The 27,356-nt window shown below is 34.5% G+C and overlaps 2 protein-coding genes across 10 annotated transcripts in view; one reads left to right on the plus strand and one right to left on the minus strand.

The window, feature by feature from the left end:
• Positions 1 to 670, minus strand: part of LOC142323077 (peptidoglycan-recognition protein SB1-like) — a 46,018-nt gene extending 45,348 nt beyond the window's left edge. Inside the window, exon 1 of the mRNA XM_075362240.1 lies at positions 512 to 670. Within this exon, the coding sequence (XP_075218355.1) occupies positions 512 to 566 (55 nt within the window). The 5' untranslated portion in view covers positions 567 to 670. The remainder of the gene's footprint in view (positions 1 to 511) is intronic.
• LOC142323075 (uncharacterized) overlaps positions 1 to 27,356 on the plus strand; it is a 114,140-nt gene that overhangs the window by 26,689 nt on the left and 60,095 nt on the right. The window lies entirely within an intron of this gene.

Consider the following 27,356-nt stretch of genomic DNA (forward strand, 5'->3'; position numbering starts at 1 on the left):
AATCAAAGCGCTTAAAAATACTGAATAATTTCTACGGGAAACGTTAAAATTACAAACGGGATTCTATTCCCTTTTCAGAGAAATCATTTTCCTCTTTATTCGCTCAAGATAAAGTTTTTAAAAAATTTAGTATTTAAAAAACTTTTTCCTTTTCGACCAAGGGTTTCACTTATTTTTCTCAAAACTTTGTTTTAGATTAAAGATTATTTATTTACACGGTTATTGTTTAATGCCTTGCTTAGATTCGGTAAGTTTTTCTGTGTTTTGTAATTACGTGTTGTTATAGCGAAGTCCTTTTAATTCATACAACTTAGCAGATCTGAAAATGGACCTAGTGAGATGTGTTTTACTATTTTATTATGTAATAGAAAAATTTGAATCGAGTTAAAATAATTACTTTCTTTAAAGTTATTATAAATTACTAATTTATAATCGATTTTTAAATAGGTTTTATTCAAAAATTCATCTTACATTGTTTTTCCGAGTAATGTAACTGCCTATGTTTACTTACTTGAGCATATCGTTCCTATTATAAAGAAGAGCGAATTCATTTTAATAATTTCCATTTGGCGGGCGATATATAGCCGACGGGTGTTGCTGACTTCTACGGCAAGGATATTTAGTCGTTCGCGCAGTTCACAACTTAACTACCGGTTAGTGTAATTCCTTCGGGTATATAAATATGTTATTGCCGTATCAGTGGTGTCGCTATCTAACAACCTTGTTTGTAATCATTTTAAATTATTAAACAATTTCTGACGAAACGTTATTAGTAGTATTTTTAATCTGTAATGATTTATTTGTTTTTATTTTTATCGCGCTCTGTTTATCATAAAGAATCCGAACGAATAGAAATCAAAACGATTAATTTCCTTTAATTTTTAATACGTTGACATTTAACCCGTTTCATCTGAAATATAAATGTGATTTCCATATTTTTATTCTTTATTTTACACCTTACTGTTTTTTTCCCGAATTCGTTCCAAGAGGCATTTACCCGCCTGTTTGTTCTATATTAAGGGCTGTCCCGGACTACCCGAGCATTTAAGTACCAATTAAGACTAATTCCTTGGTGAAGTTGAATTTTTGTCATTGATTTTAAAGATTAGTAATTCGTTTTATAGTACCGTGGTGTCTTTTGCTTAATCCTCAATTTTTTTCTATTTAAACTGTACTTTATGGGGTATAAATAACTGTTTTTACGAGTTAAAACGGTATAAATAGTTTTTTGGTTTACGGGTAAGGGGGTCCACCGTAGAAACGATAAAAGGGTTTTTAACTAAGTAATAACTATTTTTTCTTTTTTCATAGTTTGGATGTTTTAGATTAATATATTTTTTAGTTATCGGCTATTTTTCAATAAACAGCTATTACAGTCGAGAATGGTTATTTTTAGAAATTACAAAACCGGTATTTTGTTAAATAAAGAAAATATAGTATGAAGATTGAAAGCAAAGATGATTATTATTATTATTATACCAAATTTTATTTCAAAAGTTTTTTAAAAAAATAACTTCTTTGTAGAGAAAGTATTCTAATAATTTTTTAATAACAGACAAAATGTAGTTACTACTGTGAAATGCTGTTTTTACAGCCGGCATATAATTTTCTTGTTTAAATAAACCGCTCATGTAGACTTCAAATCGCATCGTTATTTACAAACATTAGCGACGTTATAGGTTTTTACTTGCACGGCTATAGCTCTTTTGATGATGCTGTAGCTTAGCTATTAAGCGAAAATATAACGATCGATTAAAATTTTGGCTATATTTTTCAAGCCTTTACGTTTTGAAGACTGCTTGGTTCAAAAACCTCAAAAAATATTGATTATTATCTCCTGATCTGTTCATCGTAGATTCTTCGAAAACGGCTCAAAAATTCATACATATGTGGCACTAAATTTTGAACAAAATTAAAAAAGGGGAGGGGTAGTTTTCACTATTTTTAATATTAGACTTTTTGTGTGATGGTTGTAGAAAGTTAAGCTTTAGTACGATGAATCTACTTATAAAGTTAATTAAAATTCCAGAGTTTTAAGACGTCGGATGTAGGGGAAATATTCAACATTATTTTTAAACGGATTTTGCCTCGTATCTCGAAAATCCATGGACCGAAACGTTGAGATTTGGATATATATACCATTTTTTCCTGATTTTTGCACCCCGTCAGACAAAAGGGCATCAAAATACCCTTATTTATTTTTTCAGCTGTTTGTGGGATCCGACTTAAGAATTAATTCTTTTTTATAATTTCTGACACTTTATTTTAAAGTCGTCACTATTATTAAAGATGTTACAAGTTTAGCTGTCGGGCGGTGGGGTTCAAGAGAGACCCAAATTTTTTTTACTAAAAATAATTTTATTATTTTAGCAATATACTCTAAACTCAGTTTAATCTTGATGATTAAAACATCTTTTGGTCGATGGGGTCAAGGGGGATCCAAAATTTTGTCCGTGAATTTTGGTTTTTTTCTCAGTCGTAGTTTTTATCTGTATAAATTTTACGATAAAAACATTATTGAATCAGGGGGATCAAATCTGACCCAAATTTTTTGGAACTGAACATTTTGATCTTTTGCGCAATCGCGGATCAAATTCTGCTTCCTGTATTCGATTAGCCGAACGGATAAAAGCATTTTGAATATTATTAATTAACGCTATTATTTTTCACTTTTTTATACGGTAGTACGGGCTCAACTGCTATGGTAATTAGCTCAGATGGAAATTTTTTTTCATACGCTTCAAATTTCCATTCGGGCTAATTACCATAGCAGTTGAGCCCGTAATACCGTAAAAAAATTTAAATAATAATAATCATGGTGATTATTAAATTATAATAAAAATAACATTCCCAATTTTTATTTATTTTATTTTAATAAAATTATTAACTTCACATTAAATATTGTTTGATTTTTGCATAACTTTTATCGTATGTATCTATTATTTTATTTCAGTTTTGAAATTTTTTTAACAGAAAGAACAGCGCCGGATAAGTTTTGCAATCCATCGCCTGCTTCTTTTTTTACTGAAGCAGCTGTTACTTGAAACCTGGCTCGTATCCGGAATACCCTCCTTCTAAAAAACTAAGTCGATACGATGAGAAAAATTAGCTATGTTATTAAAAGGATAGATCTTCAGCTTTTTACTAACGTAAAGTCGAGTGAGGTTAAAAAGTACTCGAAAAAAGGTTACGCTTTTTAAAAATATTTTTTGGTAGAACAATTTTAGTAATGTAATGAAAATTCTAGAAGTTAACAGAAAAATATTGGAAATTAAAAAAAGATCACCCTCAAGTTTTATTCGTGATAATATAGCGACTTATTAATCTTTTTTATGTCTGACAAGAAATCTTTTCGATGGTTTCTTTTGAGTTTCCTACTTTTTTTGGAAAACTGACAACAGTGCTTGTTTTAGTCGTACTCATTCGTCAAACTAAAGAAGTTTTTCGATTGTAATCGATCAATAAAATAACAAAAAAAAAACCTAATATCAATTTAGTAATTAAACCTAATAAAAAACAAAATCTTATGAAAAAGCGGTTAATTATTTCAATAAAAAAAACCTTATCACTATTCGCATTTGTAGGAAGCCTACATAAAGGAATGTCTATCGGAATTTTATGTTTTACAGCTTCTCTTAATGTTACATCGAAATATGACTGACTAAATATGAAAATTATACGGTTAGACTTTGTGTGGAACCTTTTTTTCGGAAGGAGAATTAAATCTTTACTTTTTATTTGAAATTTGCTCGGTTTTACCTATTAATAAAATAAATATTTTATTACGATCTGTAAAAAATGTATATGTCAGGTATAAAATAAATATCGTGTCAGTTATCGTTAGGTATGTCCACCGATAAAAATGGATCCGCCTTGGCATTTACTAGAATAGATTTTAAAAGAACAAAAAACATTATAAAACCTCATCAGAGCGGCATCAAAGAAATTACACGATCAATTAGAAAATGAAAGAAGTCTGTGACAAAGTTTCGATACTTTTTAAGCATCCATTATTTATTCTTATGTAGTGAAAAAATAATGATACGTGATAAATAAAAAAAGCTTTAAAAACTCCAAAAATCGATATTTGTAAATTTTGATAGGCTCCCCCATCCCCGATATCGCACCCAATTTATTTTTCTTGTCGCTTACACTACTGCTACGCCTAGGAAGGCGTAAACAAAATTCGATTACAAATATGTAAGAGATTAAAAAGTAGCTTTTTCGATTTTTGGGGAAGGGGGAATTTTGGGGAAAATTAAAAAAAATGGTAAGATAACCTTGACGCATGTACTGAGGTATGCAATGTGTAGTGGGGTTACGTTTACAAAATTTTCAGAAAATCGACCCCAAAAGTTTACCAACAATTGCCCCGTATACACGAGTGTTAGAATATTTCATCGAAATCGGTTTATGCAGTCAAAAGTTATTAAGCTTCAAACACGCCTACACCATGAACATTAACCCCCCATTTTTTTGTCCCTTGGAGTCCCTGGGTCGTGAAACGTCAAGAAATGCAAAAAAATTGAATCTTACCCCATTTTTCGACCGATTACCATATTCTTTCCTTCTTCCAGCGTAGCTCTAGAGCTATAATGCCGGTGAATTAAAAGTAAAGACGGTTTAAGTCCTTATTAATACGTAACAGTAAAATAATATGTAATAGCACTAAGTACGAGTAAATAAAATATATCTTAAAAAAATAAAAGCGTTAATGAAGTTGTTTAAGTATATATTTTTTTGTACACATTAAACAAAGATGAGGAAACTACAGAATTTTGTTATTGTTGTTTTAATTAGCATTATTTAAAAACCGATCGACAAAGTAATATTATTTCTTTTTATAAGAAAATCTATTAATTCTGTTTTAAATAAATCGATAGCAAGATAAAACGGATCAAAAAATAAAACCGGCCACGAAATCGTAATAACGCTCTTTCCTCAAAGTACCCCGTGTTATACGAAAATAGTTGTATAGTTTGATTTTGAGAGAGTTGGATATTTTTTTTTTTCAAGTTTATCCGACTGCGTGAAACAACTTTTTGCATTCATTTCTCTTTGGGCGTTTTCGTTTCTGGTCTTCCAATAGTTCATTCTTTCGCTTTTTTTGCGTCCTCTCTTCTGATTAGAAGTTGGTTTCTTTGAAACACTCCCAATTCTTGTAGGGCGTTTCGTTTGTACTAAATAAGGAAGTTCTATCGATCGAGTCGTATACCTTTTTTTAAATCTACAAAAACGATTACAGTTTTTATGCCTTCTCATACTTTCCTCATTTTGAAAAAGGATAGTTTGTAATTAGTTGAAAAATTACAAATGAATTTACGGTGAAGTTATTTGTACTAAATATTCGTACTAAGAGATTATAATATGATAATTTAATATCTAATACAAAAAATATCTCTAAAACCGTATGGGCTTTATCAAAAGTGAAAGCGGATTTGAAAGTAAAATAAGTTAGATAATTTCGCTCAAAATACAAAAGGACTCGAATTCCGTTATCTCATCTTTTATTCAGGTCGCAGAGGAATTTAATAATGCCTTTTTTTGTCTTCAGTCATTTGACTGGTTTGATGCAGTTCTCCAAGATTCCCTATCTAGTGCTAGTCGTTTCATTTCGGTATACCCCCTACATCCCACATCCCTATCAATTTGTTTTACATATTCCAAACGTTGCCTGCCTACACAATTTTTTCCTTCTACCCATCCCTCCAATATTAAAGCGACTATTCCAGGATGCCTTAATATGTGGCCTATAAGTCTGTCTCTTCTTTTAACTATATTTTTCCAAATACTTCTTTCTTCATCTATTTGCCGCAATACCTCTTCATTTGTCACTTTATCCACCCATCTGATTTTTAACATTCTCCTATAGCACCACGTTTCAAAAGCTTCTAATCTTTTCTTCTCAGATACTCCGATTGTCCAAGTTTCACTTCCATATAAAGCGACACTCCAAACATACACTTTCAAAAATCTTTTCCTGACATTTAAATTAATTTTTGATGTAAACAAATTATGTTTCTGACTGAAGGCTCGTTTCGCCTGTGCCATTCGGCATTTTATATCGCTCCTGCTTCGTCAATCTTTAGTAATTCTACCTCCCAAATAACAAAATTCTTCTACCTCCATAATCTTTTCACTTCCTATTTTCACATTCAGCGGGCCATCTTCGTTATTTCTAGTACATTTCATTAGTTTGGTTTTGTTCTTGTTTATTTTCATGTGGTAGTTCTTGCGTAGGACTTCATCCATGCCATTCATTGTTTCTCTAAATCCTTTTTACTCTCGGCTAGAATTACTACATCATCAGCAAATCGTAGCATCTTTATCTTTTCACCTTGTACTGTTACTCCGAATCTAAATTGTTCTTTAACATCATTAACTGCTAGTTCCTTGTAAAGATTAAGAAGTAACGGGGGTAGGGAACATCCTTGTTGGACTCTTTTTCTTATTACGGCTTCTTTCTTATGTTCTTCAATTATTACTGTTGCTTTTTGGTTCCTGTTAATGTTAGCAATTGCTCTTCTATCTCTGTATTTCAACCCTAATTTTTTTTAAATGCTGAACATTTTATTCCAGTCTACGTTATCGAAAGCCTTTTCTAGGTCTATAAACGCCAAGTATGTTGGTTTGTTTTTCTTTAATCTTCCTTCTACTATTAATCTGAGGTCTGATTGCTTCCCTTGTCCCTATACTTTTTCTGAAACCAAATTGGTCTTCTCGTAACACTTTTTCCACTCTCTTCTCAATTGTTCTGTACAGAACTCTAGTTAAGATTTTTGATGCATGACTGGTTAAACTAATTGTTCTGTATTCTTCACATTTATCTGCTCCTGCTTTCTTTGGTATCATGATTATAACACTTTTTTTGAAGTCTAACGGAACTTCCCCTTTTACATAATTATTACACACCAGTTTGTATAATCTATCAATCGCTTCCTCACCAGCACTTCGCAGCAATTTTACCGGTATCCCGTCTATTCCAGGAGCCTTTCTGCCATTTAAATCTTTTAATGCTCTCTTAAATTCAGATCTCAGTATTGTTTCTGTCATTTCATCCTCTTCGACTTCCTCTTCTTCCTCTATAACACCATTTTCTAATTCATTTCCTCCGTATAACTCTTATACGGAGCAGGACACTATAATATATTCCACCCACCTTTCGACTTTACCTTTCGTATTATAAATCGGTGTACAATCTTTGTTTAATACATTATTGGATTTTAATTTATGTACCCAAAATTTTCCGTAACTTTTCCTGTATGCTTTCTCTATTTTACCAATGTTCATTTCTCTTTCCACTTCTGAAAACTTTTCTTTAGTCCACTCTTCTTTCGAAAGTTTGCACTTCCTGTTTATAGCATTTCTTAATTGCCGATAGTTCCTTTTACTTTCTTCATCACTATCATTCTTATATTTTCTACGTTCATCCATCATCTGCAATATATCGTCTGAAATCCAAGGTTTTCTACCAGTTCTCTTTGTTCCGCCTAAGTTCGCTTCTGCTGATTTAAGAATTTCGTTTTTAACATTCTCCCATTCTTCTTCTACATTTTCTACCTTATCTTTTTTTACTCAGACCTCTGGTGATGTCCTGCTCAAAAATCTTCTTTACGTCCTTTTCCTCAAGCTTCTGTAAATTCCACCGATTCATCTGACACCTTTTCTCCAGGTTTTTAAACCCAAATCTACATTTCATTAACACTAAATTATTGTCGCTATCAATGTCTGCTCCAGGGTAAGTTTTGCAGTCGACGAGTTGATTTCTAAATCTTTGCTTAACCATGATATAATCTATGTGATACCTTGCAGTATCGCCTGGCTTTTTCCAAGTGTATATTCTTTTATTATGATTTTTAAACTGGGTGTTGGCAATTACTAAATTATACTTTGTGCAAAACTCTATAAGTCGCTCCCCTCTTTCATTCCTTTTGCCCAGCCCGTATTCACCCACTATATTTCCTTCCCTGCCTTTTCCAATGCTCGCATTCCAATCTCCAATTATTATTAAATTTTCATCTCCTTTTACGTGTTTTTGCTTCATCAATCTCTTCGTATACACACTCTAACTCATCATCATGGGCGCTTGTAGGCATATAGACGTTAACAATCGTTGTCGGTTTAGGTTTTGATTTTATCCTTATTACAATGATTCTATCGCTATGCGTTTTGAAATACTCTACTCTCTTCCCTATCTTCTTGTTCATTATGAAACCTACTCCTGCCTGCCCATTATTTGAAGCTGAGTTAATTATTCTAAAATCACTTGACCAAAAGTCGTTTTCCTCTTCCCACCGAACCTCACTAATTCCTACTACATTTGTCCTATCCATTTTCCTCTTTAAATTTTCTAACCTACCAATGTTTTTAAACTTTAACATTCCACGCTCCGACTCGTAGAATGTTATTTTTTAATTTTCTGGTAACCCCTTCCTTAGTAGTCCCCACCCGGAGTTCCGAATGGGGGACTGGTTTACCTCCAGAATATTTTACAAAGGAAGGCGCCTCCATCATTGTTGTATGAAAATGCAGAGCCGCATTTTCTTGGAAAAAAAAGTAGCTGTAGTTTTCAATTTCTTTCAGCTGCGCAGTACTCAGAGGACTGAGTGATGTTGATATGGCCGTTTAAGTCATCCTGACTCCCGCCCCTAACAACTACTGAAAGAGCTGCTGCCCTCTTTCAGGAATCATTCCTTAGTCTAGCTCTCAACAGATACCTTTCCGATATGGTTGCACCTTCGGTCCAGCTACTCTGTATCACTGAGCACTCAAGCCCCCTCACCAACGGCAAGGTCTCATGATTCATAGAGGGAGAAATTCCTTAGAAAGTTAAAATTTGTATTTTAAATATAAAGAGTAAATATTCCTGTGATATGGATGATATTCCTGCTAGTATTTTTGAAGAAGTATAATCCCTCTTACATATTAGGTTAATGAGTCTTTCAGCAACGGAGTATTCCTATCAGCCTTAAGACTTCTGTTATTATGGTCCTTCTAAAGAAAGTCTCGACACCTTAATTTCCAAAATTATAGATCCATTTTATTGTTGTCCGTACTTTCTAAAGTATTTGAAAAAAATTATGAAGAATCGACTTTTAGCATTTCTTGAAGATAATAACGTATTAACAAACTTTCAACATGATCATAGGAAAAAATTGTCTACTGAATCAGCCATTTCCAAAATTTTTTAAAATATTTTGTATTCCGTAGATAACAAAAAGATTCCATTTTTAAGTTTTTGCGATCTCAGTAAACCATTAGATTTAGTTGTAAGACTTTTACTGATGAAAAAAGTATTTTTTACTGATGAAAAAACTAAGCAGCTACGGTATCAGAGGGGCTGCTTACAATCTGTTGAAGTCGTACCTTAAATCTACCGTAAACAAGCAGTTAAAAGTTTTTTTTTGATAAGAATACACATGGAACATTTAGGTCCTCACTTCAAAATGTAGAACGCGGAGTGCTTCAGAACGTGTTCTCGGTCCCTTGTTTTTTTATTGTTTTTAATGACCTGCATCAGAATCTTGAGCTATTCATCGTGACCATATTCACAGACAACGCACAGCTGTATCTATATCTGAAAATAACTGTTTAAAGGATTGAAAATTGTACGGTAGCAGCTCAAAACATTATTCACTGGATGGATAATCATCTAATTTTAAGTACGGATAAAGCCGTTGTGTTGTGCCTCTCAAGTAGACGCGACTTGCTGATCGCGTGGATAATATTCTCCTTAGTGATACTGTTAGTATATCTGTTGTGAATAAAGCGAAATTTCTGAGTATTTTATTAGATGAAAAGTTTCGTGAGCTGTGAAAATGATTTCGTTTGTGACGAAATCAAGCCCTACTGTTTTGCTCTGAATCGTGTTAATAAAACGGTAAGCTTTCATCATTATTAAATATGTATTACGCCTACGTATATTCTTGTATATAGTATATCATCTCTTGGGACTCCCGAAAAAAGTCGGAAAGAGTTTTTAAATTAAAAAATGGGTTGTCAGATCATTATCTTGCGCACATAATTATGAATCGTGTAGACTTATATTTAGATAACAGTATAAAAATATACTGTTTTCGTATAACTCAACACAAATACCAAAGGCCTTTATTATGCTACCGTTGCCATTTTTAAAGACTCCCAAACCATTTGAAAAATTTTCAATTTTATGTAATATTAATTTTAAAAAAACTGCATCCTGTTCATCGTGCTCAAAACAAATTTTAATATTACTTTGTAGTAATTTTTTATTAACATTATATCGTGTGTTTGTATTTAAATAATAATTAATGTAGACTTTAAACACATCTGTTTTTTACCCACGACGGAACAGAGACGGTATATGCGTTTGGGGTAAGAGGTTGTGTGTCCGTGTATGTCTGTTACCATTTTCCTCAAAAAGTACTGGACCGATTTCGATGCGGTTTTTTGCATTTCATAGGTATCACCTCAGAGCAGGTTCTTAGATTACGGTTATAAGCCGCCAGCGGGCGCTGCAGTAGATATGTTTCTTCAAAACGGCTTTTAAATGTTTGTAAGTCTTTTTACCTCCTGCAGAACATTGTTGTGCGGATTATTAAGTAATTGCGCCGATCAAGTATACTGAACTTCCATGAACAACATCATCAGCCTATATATGTCCCACTGTTGGACACAAGCCTACTAATCTTTAAAAATTAATAAATAAAAAAGAAAATTTAAAGAACCCACGATGAAAAAACCTTAAAAAAACGTGAAATAACACTGATAGACAAAATAATTTTTTTAATGTTTCTTTAAGTGTAATACCATTTCTTGAATTGCTTTTTTCGTACATTACAGATTTTTAAATACAATTTTTCTATCACCCTTAGTTTTAAATAAATTACGCTTCAAAAAAAAATTAAGGGAAAATATTGTTAAAATCTATAAAATTTATAATTTAGCTTGGCCATACCTGTGTTAGAATGATTTCGCTGATGCTTTTCTTTTACAAAATAGCCTCAGGCACATCCCGGATTAATGTCCAACAGTAGTCGGGTAGCATGCTAGTATACCATTTCTCTTTGTAACGGCTTTTTATCACCGAAATGTCTTAATGGAAACGTCCACAGTGTTCGTCACTTACGTCTCCGAGGTTGTCCGGAAAAAATCCAGATGCGAGTGGAGGAAAATGTATTTTCAAAGACATATTGCATCCCATAGCTCTGTATGAAGTAAGAAGTTGATTAACAATATCGTAGTAATTTTCTGGTTTTTGTTTGCCGATAAAACTTTTGGAAACGTCTTTAAATGAAGCTCACTTTCTACATTGTTTAACATTGAGTTAAATACATCATCTTTGACCAACTCTCTTATTTGAGGACCAACAAATATTCCTTCTTTTATTTTTCCTTCACTTACATTCGGCAATTTCTGTCTGATGTACAAAAATCCGGGACTATCCTTCATTGCTTTTAAAAATTTTTCATTATTCCTAGCTTGATATGGAGAGGAAGTAAAAATATTTTTTTGGGTTCAACTAACGGTTCATGAATAATATTTTTCCCATTTGGAGTTAAGTTGTCTCATTTCTTCCAATCTTTGGTAACATAATGTTTATCCCTAGCTGGGCTGCCCCATTCTCAAAGAAAACACATGCACTTAGTATAGCCTAACTGTATCCCTAACAAAATAGCTATAACTTTCATATCATCACATATGTCCAACTATGTTTTTTATAATTTATTTTTTCAGGAACGTCTTTCATCACGTCGTATGTCTCTTTGAAATTAATACCATAAGCGATTGGTATCGTAGTATATTTGTTACCGTTGTGTAGTAGAACCACTTTTAAACTATACTTGGACGAATCTATGAAAAGGCGCCAGTCCTCATGTTTATGAATTTGTCCTGAGTGCAACATAAGCTCATCAGTATTTTTGCAATAAACCAGATTATTTTCATCAATAAAGTAGTGAGAAAGTTCTTTCTGTCGGCTTCGAAAGCCCGAAATTTTTGTATTTTTTTAAAGTAAATTCCAACCTTGCAGTCTTGATCCTAACAGTTCAGCTTGATTTTTTGATAAATTTAAATCCCTAACCGAGTCATTTAATTCACCTTCTGTTATAAGATGTGGCTTATTGGAAGATAATTCAATATCAAAATCATTGGTGTGTTCTTCAGTACTGCCTGATTCTTCATCGTTGCTTTCGAAGCACATTCTCAGGTGGCTCAGGAACTGGAATAATTTCACCGTGAGGTACAGGCCTGATAGCAGATTGCAATGAACGATATTTTTTAGTACGTTTAAATTTCTTTAGAAATTCCAGACACACTTGTTAAAAAAAAGTAACAATCGGTTACATGATTCTTTGGTTCACGTCAAACCACAGGTACACAAATGGCAAAGCCTTCCGTGTACCTTTCAGCCATCCTCTTTAATATACAGAACAATTAAAACATACTATATGAGGGGCCCACGTCTTATCCTGATCACCAATTTTACACTGAAAGTACAAATTATATGCTTTTTTAATTAAAAGTGTAATGTTTTTTTCTGTTTGATTTTACGGTAAACTCACCACATAGGTAACAAAAGGCATCCACATCATTTACACAATTTGACACTGCACTGTTAACAAACTTAAGACAACAATAAGACTGAACAAAATTAATTCATTCCTAAATCCAGTGCTTAATACAAACAACACAGCTGTGTTTTCAGCTACATGTTTTAACTTGCACAGACATGATTAATTTTGTCCATGAAGGCTCACTCTTCAGTATTAGATATGCTGTCATAATATGTGACTATGATGTGACTTAATTCTTCGTCTAGTATTGTTTATTTATAGCTTACAAATTACGTTAACAAAGTTAAACAATAAAAACGAGCTAACAAAATACAATATAGGAGCTAACTATACGTTGAAAAATGAAAAAAATCCTGTAATTAAAATTTAAAATTTTTTCAGAAATTGTGGGTGATAGAAAGATTCTGATTTCATATTCGTTTTCAGCATCAAAAACCGATTAAAATCATCTATCGCCTTTTAGGAAACAAAAATTATGTTTGTCAGTGTAATTGAATAATTGTATTTTTATCTTATTTACAAATATTTACGTTACCTTGTTCGTAAAACAAGGTCGTAATTCGTTCTTTTTATAAGGTGGCAAAAGCTTTTTTCCTAATATTATTTTAATAAGAGTAATGTTATTAAATCTGTCACGAAATTTCTTGTTCCTTGGTAAAATCCGTACAAATAGCTTTTTACGGCGATTACACGATAAATTGCTGGTACTCTCGTTCGTAAAAGCGTTAAATAAAGATTGAAGAGGGTAATTTAATTCTATCTAAATTTTTTACGGGTAAGATTTTTGATAGTAAGATTTTTCCTAGGAGGCCAGGAAGAGAGATCTTCTTGTTTTATCGAATATCTTTTAACCGATTGCTACGACTAGCATTACAGCCGAAGGGACGTATTCTAATGTTATGAAAGGAGTAACTCTTCTATCTGACCCCTCGACTAAGTCACATCTGAGGGCTTAGATAACTGCTATGGATTTGATTTGGAAGACTCATTAACTTTTTTTTATATTCACAATTATGAAGAATCAAATTTTTGTAAAATCGGTATAATTATCGATACTTTAATTTAGAATCCGATGGATTCATAAAGTAAGGGGAAAGTAAGGATTTTATTCGTAAATATTAGGATCGAGGTTAGGAAATAATTATATTAACATTATCGTTAGCAATAACTCAGTTGAACACACGTACATTTTACGTCTAATTCATATGACTTCATACGCTGGAGTGTCCTCTATACACTTTTAAATAGGCGAAATTTATTCGTAGAAAACTTCAGTAAATAACTTTATTACTAAAAATAGTTATCGATATAATATTCTACTCTTACGGAAAAATTTCGTATGAAATTTAAACTTCGTCGTCTAATGTAATAAATTTAGGCTTAATATCATAATTTATGATGAAAAATAGTAATATTAGAGGCGTATTGCTTGCGATATAAAAACGTACGCTATAAATATTTAAATCGGTAAATTACAATCGATTCATCTTCGTTTATTTAAGGAAATACGTAATAATTTTTATTAAAAAAAAAGAATGAGGTCGTTTGGAAGACTTCTTTAATTTAACAAAACCGTCTATTTCTCCTCGGCTGTGACGTCACGATGACTGCACAAGCGGTCGTATAGAAACTTTTCGATTAGTTGAGCTCAAAGCAGTATTTATCCAAGCCTCCCGCACATGTGACGTAGTCAGAGGATCGGTTAGAAGGCTTTTTCATTATTATCTCAATACCGTGTACGTTTCCCTGACGCGATAGCATTTGAATAACGAAAGATTCGGAAGAGAAGGCGACCCAGAAATATTGCACACCCCCGGTTATATCAAGAACGAAAATAGTGATGCTTGCGCCACCTCTATGTATTTCTATTGACGTAGCGAGACGTATTTTATTTATTAAAATTTTTCTTGGTCAGTACGCTTTGAATTGCAGTCCAGCATTATACCAACGAAATTAAAACTACATCCTGTAACAAAATTTCTTTCCGTTGAAAACATTACTTCTGTAGAAATTAATCTCACTTACAAGCTGTTTACAGCGAAAAAATTGTTTATCGAAACTCACCGGTTCGTTACATAAACGATTGTAAATTATAATGTGTAAATTTCATAAACACAAACCTGGCGGATAGGAACTATTGAAGGAACTCTCGTAGCGGAAGACCAATTTTTTATATATATATATATATATATATATATATATATATATATAGTATAAAAATTATGAATGAACCTTATAAAGTTGATGATACGATTTAGTAAGGTCGTCGCATAAATTTAGTCGATTACTGAAAGAGGTTTTTCAGGTAGTTCCCACTAATGATGACAAAGGAAAATAATAAAAAAAAACTGAATTTCGCAAACAACTCTTGAATAGGTATTACAAATGCTATCTCGTTTTTGTTTTTGTGACAAGCGACAAAAGTTGGGTGTACCTTTACGAATCTGAGAGAAAAAGGCATGAAATTTCCCCGTAGCCGAATAGATTTTAGATTCAACTTTTGGACTCGAAACGTAATTGTGTCGCCGATTATTTTGTGGTAGGGCTTACTGTCAGTTCTGCTGAATATTTTGCGATCTTGAAGGATTTACAGAAACATTTCTTTAAAATTACTAAACCTTGAAACCGATAACTCTAGACCTCATAGCGTGCACATTAACGTGTCATTAACCGTGCCATTAACGTTTTTGATTAGCTTTTACCTTAAGTTTGCATTATACGTAACAATATTACAAAAAAATTTATGTATGTTTCACAATAGAAAAATAATAATATATACTAAGTAGAAAGTATGATATTTCTTTCCAAAATGTTTTTATTGAATTAATTAAATTGCAGCGATCGTGGTCTTTTTCGTTATTTCCACGTAACAATAAATCATCTGAAATTCTGTAAGTAATCGCTTACAGTATTATTAATATAATTACATTAGTAATAATGTCTGTCTATATATATTTATATATATATATATATATATATATATATATATATATATATACACACACACACACACACACACACACACACACACACATATACAAAGTGTATCATGAAGTTCTCCCGGGAGTTTCATAACCTATTCTACTATGAAAATAATGGAAACGTTCATGTAAACATACGTACTAAAATACTTCGTTTGCGAGTTACGACTTCTGAAAACTTTCGCTCGGATTTCAGCTACCCCAGTGAAATGAGGTCGTACTGAAATTTTTAGGATTTTAATTAAAGGACAGAATTAGTGATTTCTTATGATTTTTGACCTGAAGAGTCTAATAAAATAGGTCCCAGAACCTTATCTTCAGTAGGTTTTGAGAAATCTGGGGTAAAAACCGATAAATCGGGCTAAAAATCCCTGTTTTTATGTTTGACGTACAATAACTTTGTTAAACACGTAAAACCTTTACACAAAACTAGTAGAGTTTATCTCAGAAGAGATAAGAGAATGGAACAAGATGTTGTACTGTACGGGGAACGTCTGAAATCTGTGAATAATTTCCTATACTTGGGAAGTGAAATAAGTGATGATAGGAAACGTTTGACAGAAATATCAAAACGGCTGCAAAAGAGAGGTAATCTGTACCGGAATGTGAAACATATGTTATGGAACAAGAAGATACCAGAAAGTACAAAAATCATAATGTAGCGATCCTATTGTATGCTGGTGATGTTTTATGGTGCAGAATCGTGGAAGATGGCAGAAAGGGAACGGAGTAGGTTGAAGGCTGTTGAGATGAAGTTCCTACGGGCTATAAAGGTAAAACAAGATGAGATAGAGAGAGGAATTCGGTGGTAGGAATGACTTTGAGTCGGAGAGTTTGCGAGAAAGAGTAGAAAAAATGTGCTCGGGACCTATAGACACAAAGAGGATGAATGGAGAGAACTACCGATTTCTTACTTTCTATAACGTCTTGACTTCCTGAATTGCCGTCTCCAATTTATATACAGGGTAGTTTCTTGATCGACTGCTATGATGCCCTTTGCAATTAATGCAAACTGGAGGATCTTTACACGGATCACCTTCATGTATTTCAACTCCGCACACACAGATTTCTTGTCTTACATATATGACTGCAGTGTGTCTGAAACGTTGACATCTGAAAAATCAACATAGGTTGTGGGATAAATGCTCGCACTTCTAGACGATGAATTTCAGCACGTAATTTTTTAGGCAAATTCGGTCGATTGAAGGCTAACACATGTGACGCTGAAGGAAGAACTTCACCATCTCTCCTCATGGTTAACCTGCGGCAGTGAGTCACTCCTTGACTCGACATCTCTTCGACTATTTCCTCTTCCGTGCAATTAAGAAGGTCACGGCAAACCACGACTCCTTTCGACGAGTTAAGTGAACTGTGTGGTTGAACAGTCACAGGGAACTCACCGATCTTCTTTATAGCTTGCACCTTTAAACTTTGACTGTCATTTACGGTTTCGACGTACAAACTTTTAAAAGTCTTGCGAATATCCTTAACAGGACCACCAGCGCAATTTATAATTTCCTGGGTAATCAAGAATGGACTGACTTTCTGAAGTTCTTTCTCGTTATCAGTAGGTGCCTAGGTTTGGGCGCATTGTTACTAAACAGAATTTTACGTAAATCTTTTCTGATTCTGTCACTATCTTTCTTAATCCTTTCAGATTCCTTCCTTCGTTTCCTTTTCGCTTCTGGCCAATCGGATTATTCTAAAGAAGGGTGTTTACGTGCACCCTCTGCCACGTTTGTTTGTTCAAGGTGTTCCATTTTAGTTGATTCCTTCTGTAGCAAGGCTAGCTGCCGGGGTACACCCCCCACTCCAGGGCTACTAACCTTGGAGGACCGATCCGGTACTCCGGTGGAACCAGCATATGTCCTGGCAGAGAGCGGATGTGCAATCTCTTCACTGACTCCAGGATCCTACTCACCGAAGCTTTCAGAGCTCCCATGCACCGACATACATGGGCACCATTACTACATACTTTTTCCATTCTTCTTACAGCCTCAATCTGTAAGATTATAGCGTGTCTGATGCCTCGGACATGGCAACTTCTTTTTCTCTTTCTGATACCAATGACGTTCTCCGGCTGATATCAGGTGATGAAAGCTTCGTTGGTGCAGTTAGCATCGTTGCTATTGAATCTCGCAAGCGATGCATTTTCAGCGGCGGATGAACTTGATTCGATCTCTATGGGTGTGCTGGGGCCGGCTGAAATAGACGCTCTCACTGTAGCTATTCTCTGAGCTTTTGGAGGCTCTATAGTTACAGTTTTTATATCGTCAGTGTCTGGTGCTTTCTCTATAATTACTTGCACCTCCATTTCGCTATAATCAGAGTTTTCCTGTACTCCTGTCACAAACTCCTTTGCCTTATGACTCGACGACGGAGTGATTTTTTTACCTTTTCCAAATATATCATGATCTTTATTTATTACGTCGATTGGTGGTGTCATGGTCGCAGGCTTTGCTGGTTCTTTACACTGCGCTGGTACGTTCCTTATATCAACGACGTCAGTCTGGGGATGAGTTTTCATATTTTTAATTGGTTCTATTCGCTGATTCGACTCAATCTTTGTATCAATGATTCTTTCTATCATTGTCGCAAGACTTGGTGCAGTCGTGCTAAGCAACTGCTCCACGTTAATTTTAGGTGAGGAAGGGGCAGCAGCTGCTTCTGCATAAGTGGTTGATGGTCGAGGTGTTCGTTGATTGACAATTTTCTTCGCTTCAGTATAGCTTACTTTTTGAAGCGTTTTAACTTCCTGAATGGCCGTTAACAATTTATATACTGGGCAGTTCCTTGATCGGGAGTTGTAGCTCCCTTTGCAGTTAATGCAGATTGGGAGGGGGGGTCTTTACATGGATCATCCTCATGTGTTTTCATTCCACACACGCAGATTCCTTGCGCTTCACGTCTGGCTGCAGTGTGAACGAATCGTTGACACTTGAAACATCTCATAGGCTGCGGAATGAATGCACGTACATCAAGCCGATATGTGCCACCTCGTACCTTTTCAGGAAGATTAGGCCTATTGAATGTCAATACATGCGAGGCTGAAGGAAGAACCTCACCATTTCTTCTATACTCCCGGACTCGACATTTCCTGTACTATTTCTTCTTCTGTACAATTTAGAAGATAACGGCAAACAACAACTCCTCTGGATGTGTTAAGGGTGCTATGCGGTTGCACAGTTACCGCAAATTCACCGATGTTCTTCGAAGACTGAACTTTTGGCTTTGACTGTCGTTAATAGTTTCGACGTGCAATCCATTAAAAGTTTTCCTTATTTCCTTGACAGGACCACCAGCACAATTAGTTATCTGTCTAGCGATTAAGAATGGGCTAACTTTTTGAAGTTTCCATTCTCCTTCGTAATAATTAAACATCTTGGTTTAGGCACATTATTGCCAAACAAAGTTTTTCTTAAGTTTCTATTGATTCTATTAGCATCTTTTCTAATTTTATCTGTCTCCTTACTCTTTTTCCTCTTCGCTTGCGGCGGGTCGGCTGTTTCTAAACGAGGGTGTTTACTTTCACATTCTGCCACGTTTGTTTGTTCAAGACTATCCATTTACATTGATCCCTTCTGTAGCAAGGCTACCCGCCGGGGTACACCCCCACTCCAGGGCTGTTAAGCTTTGAGGTCCGATCCGGTACTCCGGAGGAACCGGCATATGTCCTGTCAGAGAGCGGATGCGCAATCTCTGCACTGACTCCAGGCTCCTACTCACCGAAGCTTTCAGAGTTCCTATGCACCGAAATACACGGGCACCATTGCTACATGCTTGCCATCGCAGGGGGCATGTGGACAACAGAAAGGTGTCCGTTACACCTGCAATAACATTGACCCTGGCCGCCACATCGCCAGCTCTACTAAATATGGTATGAATCCTTTTCAGAATCGTTTAGTTGTCCATGATCTGCAGATGGCCGAAAAATCCAGTCCATCTGGTGACCTGAAGGTGGAAACAGATGAAAAAGGAAAAACATATCCGAGGAAGTTACTCTGAGCCCCGTTAGCCAGCTATATGTATTGTACGTAAGTACAGCTGTTGCCGTCCTGGACGTGGAACGTAAATGTTGTGTTCCGGACGTGGGGATTAACTACCTCAGGGCAATATTATTATTTTTTTCTTCTTTGTTTTACGGGCATCGACTGCTAAGGTCATTAGCCCTCGTCAAATTCTTAAAAAGAGGTTAGTATCACCATCAGAGTCGTCATATGTAAGGGTGTAAAGAGCCCTTACATTTTTATTTAAAAGCACAAAGTACACAAAACATTAATCCACAACAATAAACAAACAAAACTTATGGGGTGTAAAGGGCCCCGATCTTAAAATTTGAGAAAATATCACAAGAACATAAATGGAAAATATAAGTCCATTATCTCCTTCTACCTGTCTCGTCTATTTATTTATTTAAGCACCCTTGGGGTGACCAGAACCGCCGTTAAGCAGCATATCAATCGCCCCAGGATGCCGTAGCAGTTGACTCCCCCCTATAAACAGTCCCGTAGAACGTAACCCATCGGGGTCCTCCCAGCGTCATAAGAGAAATCTGACTACCTGTTCAGGACGGCCAAAAAGCCCCTCGGCGGGGAGGATGCCCTTCCCGGTCCTGACCTACTTGGCTACAGACATGCATTGCGCTTACTCATAGCCTCGCGCCCTCAGTCCACCCTTGAGGGTCCCCCATGCCATCATTAGACACACCCTGCTCTTGCATGCAGGCGAGCCAGGGCGGCCTAGGCAAGAGGGGTACCTCCCGTCATCATACGTGCCATGCTTCGAGACTCCGTTATATATATAAAAACTACCCCTTAGAGTTTGCTTAACACAGCTTTAAATTTTTCACTTTTACAAACTTTAAGAAGTCCACTGGCGTGTAAATAAGCAACTATTTTTTCTTCATTTCCATTTTCCAAATCAGCAGCAATATCATTTCTTAGCCGGAACCTTTTTCTGAGGTCCTTATATATGGTACACTCTTCCATTAGATGCTTAATTGAAAGTGTTTTATTACAACCACCGCACATTGGTCTGTCTTCGCCGGTTAACAAATATGAATTTGTTACTCGCGTGTGACCGATTCTAAGTCTCGTCACAGCCACTTGTTCTCGGCGAGTCAACTTCAGATCGCTTTTCCATTTATACGGAGAAGTTTTAACTGAGTTTAGTTTTGTATTTAAACTCCCCCAATCAGTACTCCACTTGTTTCTTATTATGTTAGTTAGACAGTTTTTAACATTTGCCACCCTTTCAGGAATTGCATCCAAATCATCGCAGACTGTTGCCTTTCTGGCAGCTTCGTCTGCGTTTTCATTACCTGCAACACCAGCATGCCCTGGAGTCCATACAAATACGCATCGCTGTCCTCATTGATTTTGAACGTACAAAATGGACAGGATATTTGCAATTAGGACATCCTTAATGTTCTTGTTCCGAATTGCAACAAGTGCACATAGAGAATCGGAACATATTAGCACTCACTCTTCGCAATAGTGTTCTGTGTACCGAAGAGCTTGCTCTTATATGGCAGTAAGTTCTGCCGTATAGACACTGGCCATATCTGGCAGTTTCCAAAAGTGGGCTTCTCCATTTACATATATGGAGCATCCAACACCATGTTCGGTTTTAGAACAGTCAGTATATATTCTACTATGTTCTTCGTAACTACTGACGGTTGCCAAAAATTCCTGTTGGATGATCACTGCTGGTTTCTTTTTTATTTCTTCTGAGAGAGATCCAACCTTGTATTTACCGCTGGCAAAAGCCATGGCGGTATTTCTCTCGTAGAAATTGCTAATGTCTCAGGAATAGCAATTTCGTGTTAATTCGTGGTACCTAATTCCGGCTGGTCTAGAATAGGTAGCACGATGTTCATATAATGCAGCCAAAGGATGGTTGTTAAAAATTTTGTTATTTATATGAGCAGGAAAAGTCCATATGTTTGCTGCATACCTTAGCAAAAGGATCTCTCCTATACTGTAGTGGCATTATTCCGGCTTCAGACATTAGACTAGTCGCCGTACTTGTGCGGAAAGCGCCTGTCGCATATCTTATTCCGCTATTATGAATTACGTCTAACTTTCTTAAATGCGACTTCCCAGCGGATGAATTTACAGTACATCCGTAGTCTAATTTCGGTTGAACCAATGTCTTATATAGTCTCAATAATATTTCTTTATCTGAGCCCCAATTGATGTTCGATAAACATTTGATAATGTTTAGGGCTTTTTTGCATCTATCACTCAAGTCCTGTATATGTAATTCCCACGTAAGGGATTTATCCAATACCAGTCCTAAAAATCTCACTTTTTCCTTATATTGTATTGGATTGTTAAAATAGGACTTTGGTGAGGAATTCTCTTCCTACAGAAGTGTAGACAGCGCATTTTTCTGGTGAAAATTGGAATCCATTATTTCTCGCAACTTCATTTATAGCGTTAATCGCTCGTTGTAATTTGTATTTCACCATAGCTGTCTTGTTGCTGGCATACACAATTTCCAAATCATCAACATAGACGCTTTTTCTGATTTTTACTGGAATAGCTAACATCAATTTATTAATGGCGATCGCAAACAAGGTACCGCTCAACGGCGAACCTTGTGGTATGCCATTTTCAAAGCTTTTTCATATGAATATTCACTGTTAACGCGTACTTGGAAAGTACGGTCATTCATATAGTTGCTGAATAAAACTGGCAAATTGCCACAAATGCCTGGCAACTGTTTTCGATTTGAAGTTGGCTGCAGATGGTAGTTTTCCGGAATGTCGGGAATTACAACTGCGGGTGCCAGTTCGGAACATCATGAGCTTTAGGTCCTACTTTGTTAGAACAGTTTCTGAGTGTTCTCCAATATTAATATGCTTTGGTCTGGCAAATAGTTTCGCTGATCTATTAGATCTTTTTGCTCGTCCATCTATTGATGAAATACGTCGAGCTATAGATGGTGACACTGACTAGCTTATGCTAGATGGTATATATATCCATTTTACATACTTATTTCGGTGTCTAACTATTATTAACCTTTTCTATTTAATCACCTTCTGAAATAATATTATAACTTTATATTACTTAAAATAGTTTTATTCAGAATTATTTTCTATTACTGTTTCTTGTGGACACCCCCATTGATTACTTGGCACCTAGCCTCCTCTATCTGTCTATGGTAATGAGGTTGCACGAGGAGTGATGGAGGTGCAACGCAATTAATTAATACTCTGATTGTATTCTTTTTTTTTATTAATTTGTAATTCTTACTATTTTAAAAATCTATTGTTATAAAATTATGTTCTGGTTTTGTATATTATGAATTTTGAATTGTAAATTACTAAATTGCTACCTGTGTAATTATAGTTATAATTATTTGATAGTGTGATAGATATCAGTTATTATTATTAAAATTGTTTTGGACTATTTTATGAATATTATTCTTATGATTATGCACAGATTCATAACTTGCATTTATTATTACATATATATGTAAATTTGCTATTGATTTGTAAGATGGTAAAGGCGGTGGTCTGATTTTCTTGCCGCAAGTTCGTTTCTTGAATTATGTATTTTTTTATGAATTGTGACTTGAAATTCTAATTATTGTTGTGAATTTATAATTTATTATTAGTATTGTATTCCGAGTTTTATGTATTTAAAATATTGTGTTTTTAATTTATATGTGAATTGTTGACTTATAACTACTGTAATGATATTGTAATTATTGTATATGTTTCGTCTAATATTGTGCAACATACGAAGGTTTTATATGGCTGTTCTGTTGCACGAACAAAACAAAATAAATAAATTTTATTATTATTATTATTATCATTATTATTATTATAATTGGCTCGCGAAGGTGCAACGCACCGTAGCCTTGCGAGTCGCTTCCGCGTATCGGACGGTCTCCGAGCCTGCAGTAATGGTGGTCGCCGGCGTCATACCCATTGCTGTTTTGGCAAAGGAGCGCCAAGTAACCTACAGGAGGCGACGAGCAGGCGAAAACCGGGAGACCATTGCCAACGAGGAACGCCACTTGCATGTTCCTCGCATGGCAAGAGACCTGGGACCACGAGACCAGAGGACGATGGACCGCAAGGGTTATCCCTCTGGTCAGACCGTGGACGGTACTACATGACCCAATTTTTAACGGGTCACGGGTACTTCCGCGCTTACCTCCATGTCATAGGGAAAGCGCCGTCCCCCGACTGCCCGTATTGCCCCGGTGTACGGGACGACGCTGAGCACACCTTTTTCAAATGTGTTCGATGGGCGGCAGATCGAGGGACACTAGAGGCGGATCTCGGAGCACTGAGCCCCCACAATGTAGTTGCGATGATGATCCGTAATCTGATCGGCTGGGGAAATGTAGCCCGATTCGTCGGCAACATTCTCAGGACCAAAAAGGGTGACCTGGATAGTCCTGAAAATTAAGTAGCACCTAATCAGGCTAGGAGAACTCGACCGGAAGTAGTGTTAAACGGTTCCGGGTCGATTGCTGGTAGAAAGGGGGGTGGTTTTAGTCGGTAGTCTGCGATAGTGATTGGATTATGCCGTCAGCGGGAGCCCAACAATCCGTTCGTAAATGCATTTCCACCTCCCTCCGCAAAAAAAAAAAAAAAAATTTACAATTTACTATAAATAAATAAGCAAAAAATCATAGACGCTCTGAAAAAAAGCAATTATTAATGGAATTCATTTTTAACTGGTATTTTTTTTTTTAATTATTACTTTTAATGATAACATCCGTTCTTAAGATATAAATGTTAATCGAGAGAAAAAAAACAAAATGGTTTACAAAGGAAAAATGAAACGAGTTAGGGCATTTGTCCGCATGAACTTCTTTGTTTATTTTGATGTACTGAATATATCCTCAAGTTTGGCCAACCTCCCGTTATACTACACATATGTATATTTTAATACAATACTGGGGAATTATTTTCATCTGAACGTTACTGTGCATGGCCGTAAAAATGTTTAATCACGTTTTCATTTTTAAATATCTCTCCTTCCCCTAAATAATACAATTTTTTTTTTTTATTATATAAATTTTCTTTTTCATCTTATGAATTCAACAATATCACGTTTTTAGTCGTTTAAATTGACCTTTCCTGACTAAAATATCTTGGCTATTAAAAGAAAATTTTCTTTTTCTTTCTATTATGGGCGTGAAGTTAAATTGAAAAGATATCGAGGAAAATTCTTATTTCTTAGTTTTGCCTCAGTACTTTTTTTAAAAATCGAATTATATAAATTTCGTATATCAGTAGACAAAAGGTTGATTATGAAATTAAATTTAATTCCTGTTTTAACAGCGTGAATCTAATGTCTGTTAGAAACAGACATGTGTAAAATTATGCACATTGTTTCGTAACTCGATTTCGACGGAATGGCAAATGGTGGGTAGGAGAGAAGATTTTATACTAAACTGCTGGTAATCTCGAACTTCTACTATAAAATACGAGTTTCTTTACGATGTTACACAGCTAAATACCAAAAATTGATACGACGAGGTCTGCTTACATTAAACGTAGAGTATTTGTGACTAACGGTGGAGATCCCGGTACTTTTAATGTAAATTTTTTCCATACCGTTGAAATTGAGGTTACGGAACTGTTTACGAATCGTAATATTCTTGGTAAAATACATCTTATAAGCGAATAAAAAATTTTTAACCTTACTGAGAACCGTAATACAATTCTTTTTAACGGTTGCAAAATTGAAAACGAGCTTCTATATTGTTGTTTGTCAAATATAGTTAAGCGTTATTTTTTCACACTCTTCTTAACGAATTTATGGAACTTTGAAGGCAAAATGAGATTGTTGTGAAAACCGGAATATTTTTTACGATGGATAATTTATTCTGATAAAATGACTAGTTGCTTTTCTATTGTAAACGACAATATTGTATAAAATACAATATTTTCTATCGAGTGGTTCATCGGATATAATTCTTCAAAAATATAAGTTTTCTTTGTTTCGACTACTTTCTTGATGAATAAAAAGATTGTTATTGTACTCGATTTAATGTAACCGTTCTAATATGCGTTAATTTTTTTTTTTGAAATTGTCTATTTTTTATATCGTAATTCAAAATTAGACATTTTTTAATTAACGTAAATAAAACGAGTCAAAAATGTTTGTTACATACTAACACGTGTTACATAATTTTTGTTCGTTAATTAGAAAGTAGGTCGTTGTATTTGTGTAAGTTAATTGTAATATAAAGTACGATGTTACAATCGTTAATAATTTGCTTAGTAAACTAAAAATATTTGGATTACTTGAAAATTTTTATTTCAGACGAATACGTTTTTAATTATACCACAACGGTAATATATTACAAATAAAAATCTATTTCCTAGACTAATGGAAAATTAAATATGAATTAGGTAATTATTTTACATTAAGATTTCAATATGACATCATGCGCTAAAATAATACATTTTTTTAAGACAAATATTTAATCGATTATATAGCTTTTTTATCGTTTTTAATTACATAATTTAAAATAATGACGGAATTTTTGAAATATGTGAAAAACGTGTAACATTAATTTGATACAACCGGGTGATTTACTTTTGTTTTAATATGTTATGCGATTTTAGTTTGTACTAAAAGTACTAAATTGCGCTACTGTTATGGAGTAAAAACAATGAATTAATTCCACGAAAAATTAATTTCACAATTTGCTTATCTTTGTAAGTACTCGGACTATGTATTTCTTTTAGGTACGGTCAATAATGAAAAGTTGGAAAAGTACTGAATACTTATAAATCACTTTATAGTGGCAAACTGTTTTTGGAGGTATTTATAGGTTTTTATTGAGTAGTTGGTGTTCCTGATGTATTATTAACCGACACTCTATCCTCGGTTTTAAGTGAGATTTGATGACCGTTCTGTCGACATTACCTTAGAAAAATAAACTTAAAAAATAGATATGATTAAATCGATTCAGGAAAAAAGTTAAAAATAATATTGCAATTCCTTTTTTAAATTCCTACATTCTGAATTCGGTGCCAAATTAAAAAACAACAACTTACCTTACCTTGGACCCGACTTAAAAAGTAAGAATTTAAAGAAAAATAATGAATTTACTATTTTTTTAATCAATTTTATATTTTTTAAATTTTTTTACGCTTACTTTTATTTAAAATGTGGTTAGGCTGAAGAGAAATCTGGGTTGGAAGTGCTAAAGGACAAATGCTAGGTCCCGATAAAAATAAAAAAGGACTTAACCCTACAATTATCAATAAAGGAGTTCGTATTATTTTCCTTTCTTAAGTTTTCTAGACAAATTTGTTTTTCTTGAAATTCATAACATACCGTCATAATGGTATAAGATTTTTATTATTACGCTATAAAAATTCAGTAGTAAGCCACAACAATACAAAAACGTTTTTTAAAATAATAAAAATACGTAAAAAATTTAAGTTTTGTTTAAAACTTATCTATAAAAACCTACCGTGGTGTCATTGAATGAACTTCAACGAAATATATAAAAAAAAACCATCATTGAAGTGCAATTGGTACACCAAGATTGGACATGCATTTTAAAAATAAATAAAATAACTTCAAAATTTTTTTTTGCCGGAAAGAAGAAAGGGGTCCGAGAATGATCATGAATAAGGGCTTTATACATGATCTGATATGTTACTTTTAACTTTCTCCACAGACTATAACACCTCTCCGTTTTTATTACGTTTTAATCGTTTTTTTAAAAGAAAATTAAACGTCTTAAATAGATTCTTAAGGGAATTATTTAGAAATTGTCTATTTACAATAGACACTCCTCAGGTCATTTTGAAGAATCTTGTGGGTTCTGGGTC

The sequence above is a fragment of the Lycorma delicatula genome, chromosome 4 (assembly GCF_047948215.1).
Source record: "Lycorma delicatula isolate Av1 chromosome 4, ASM4794821v1, whole genome shotgun sequence".
NCBI classification, from domain to species: domain Eukaryota; kingdom Metazoa; phylum Arthropoda; class Insecta; order Hemiptera; family Fulgoridae; genus Lycorma; species Lycorma delicatula.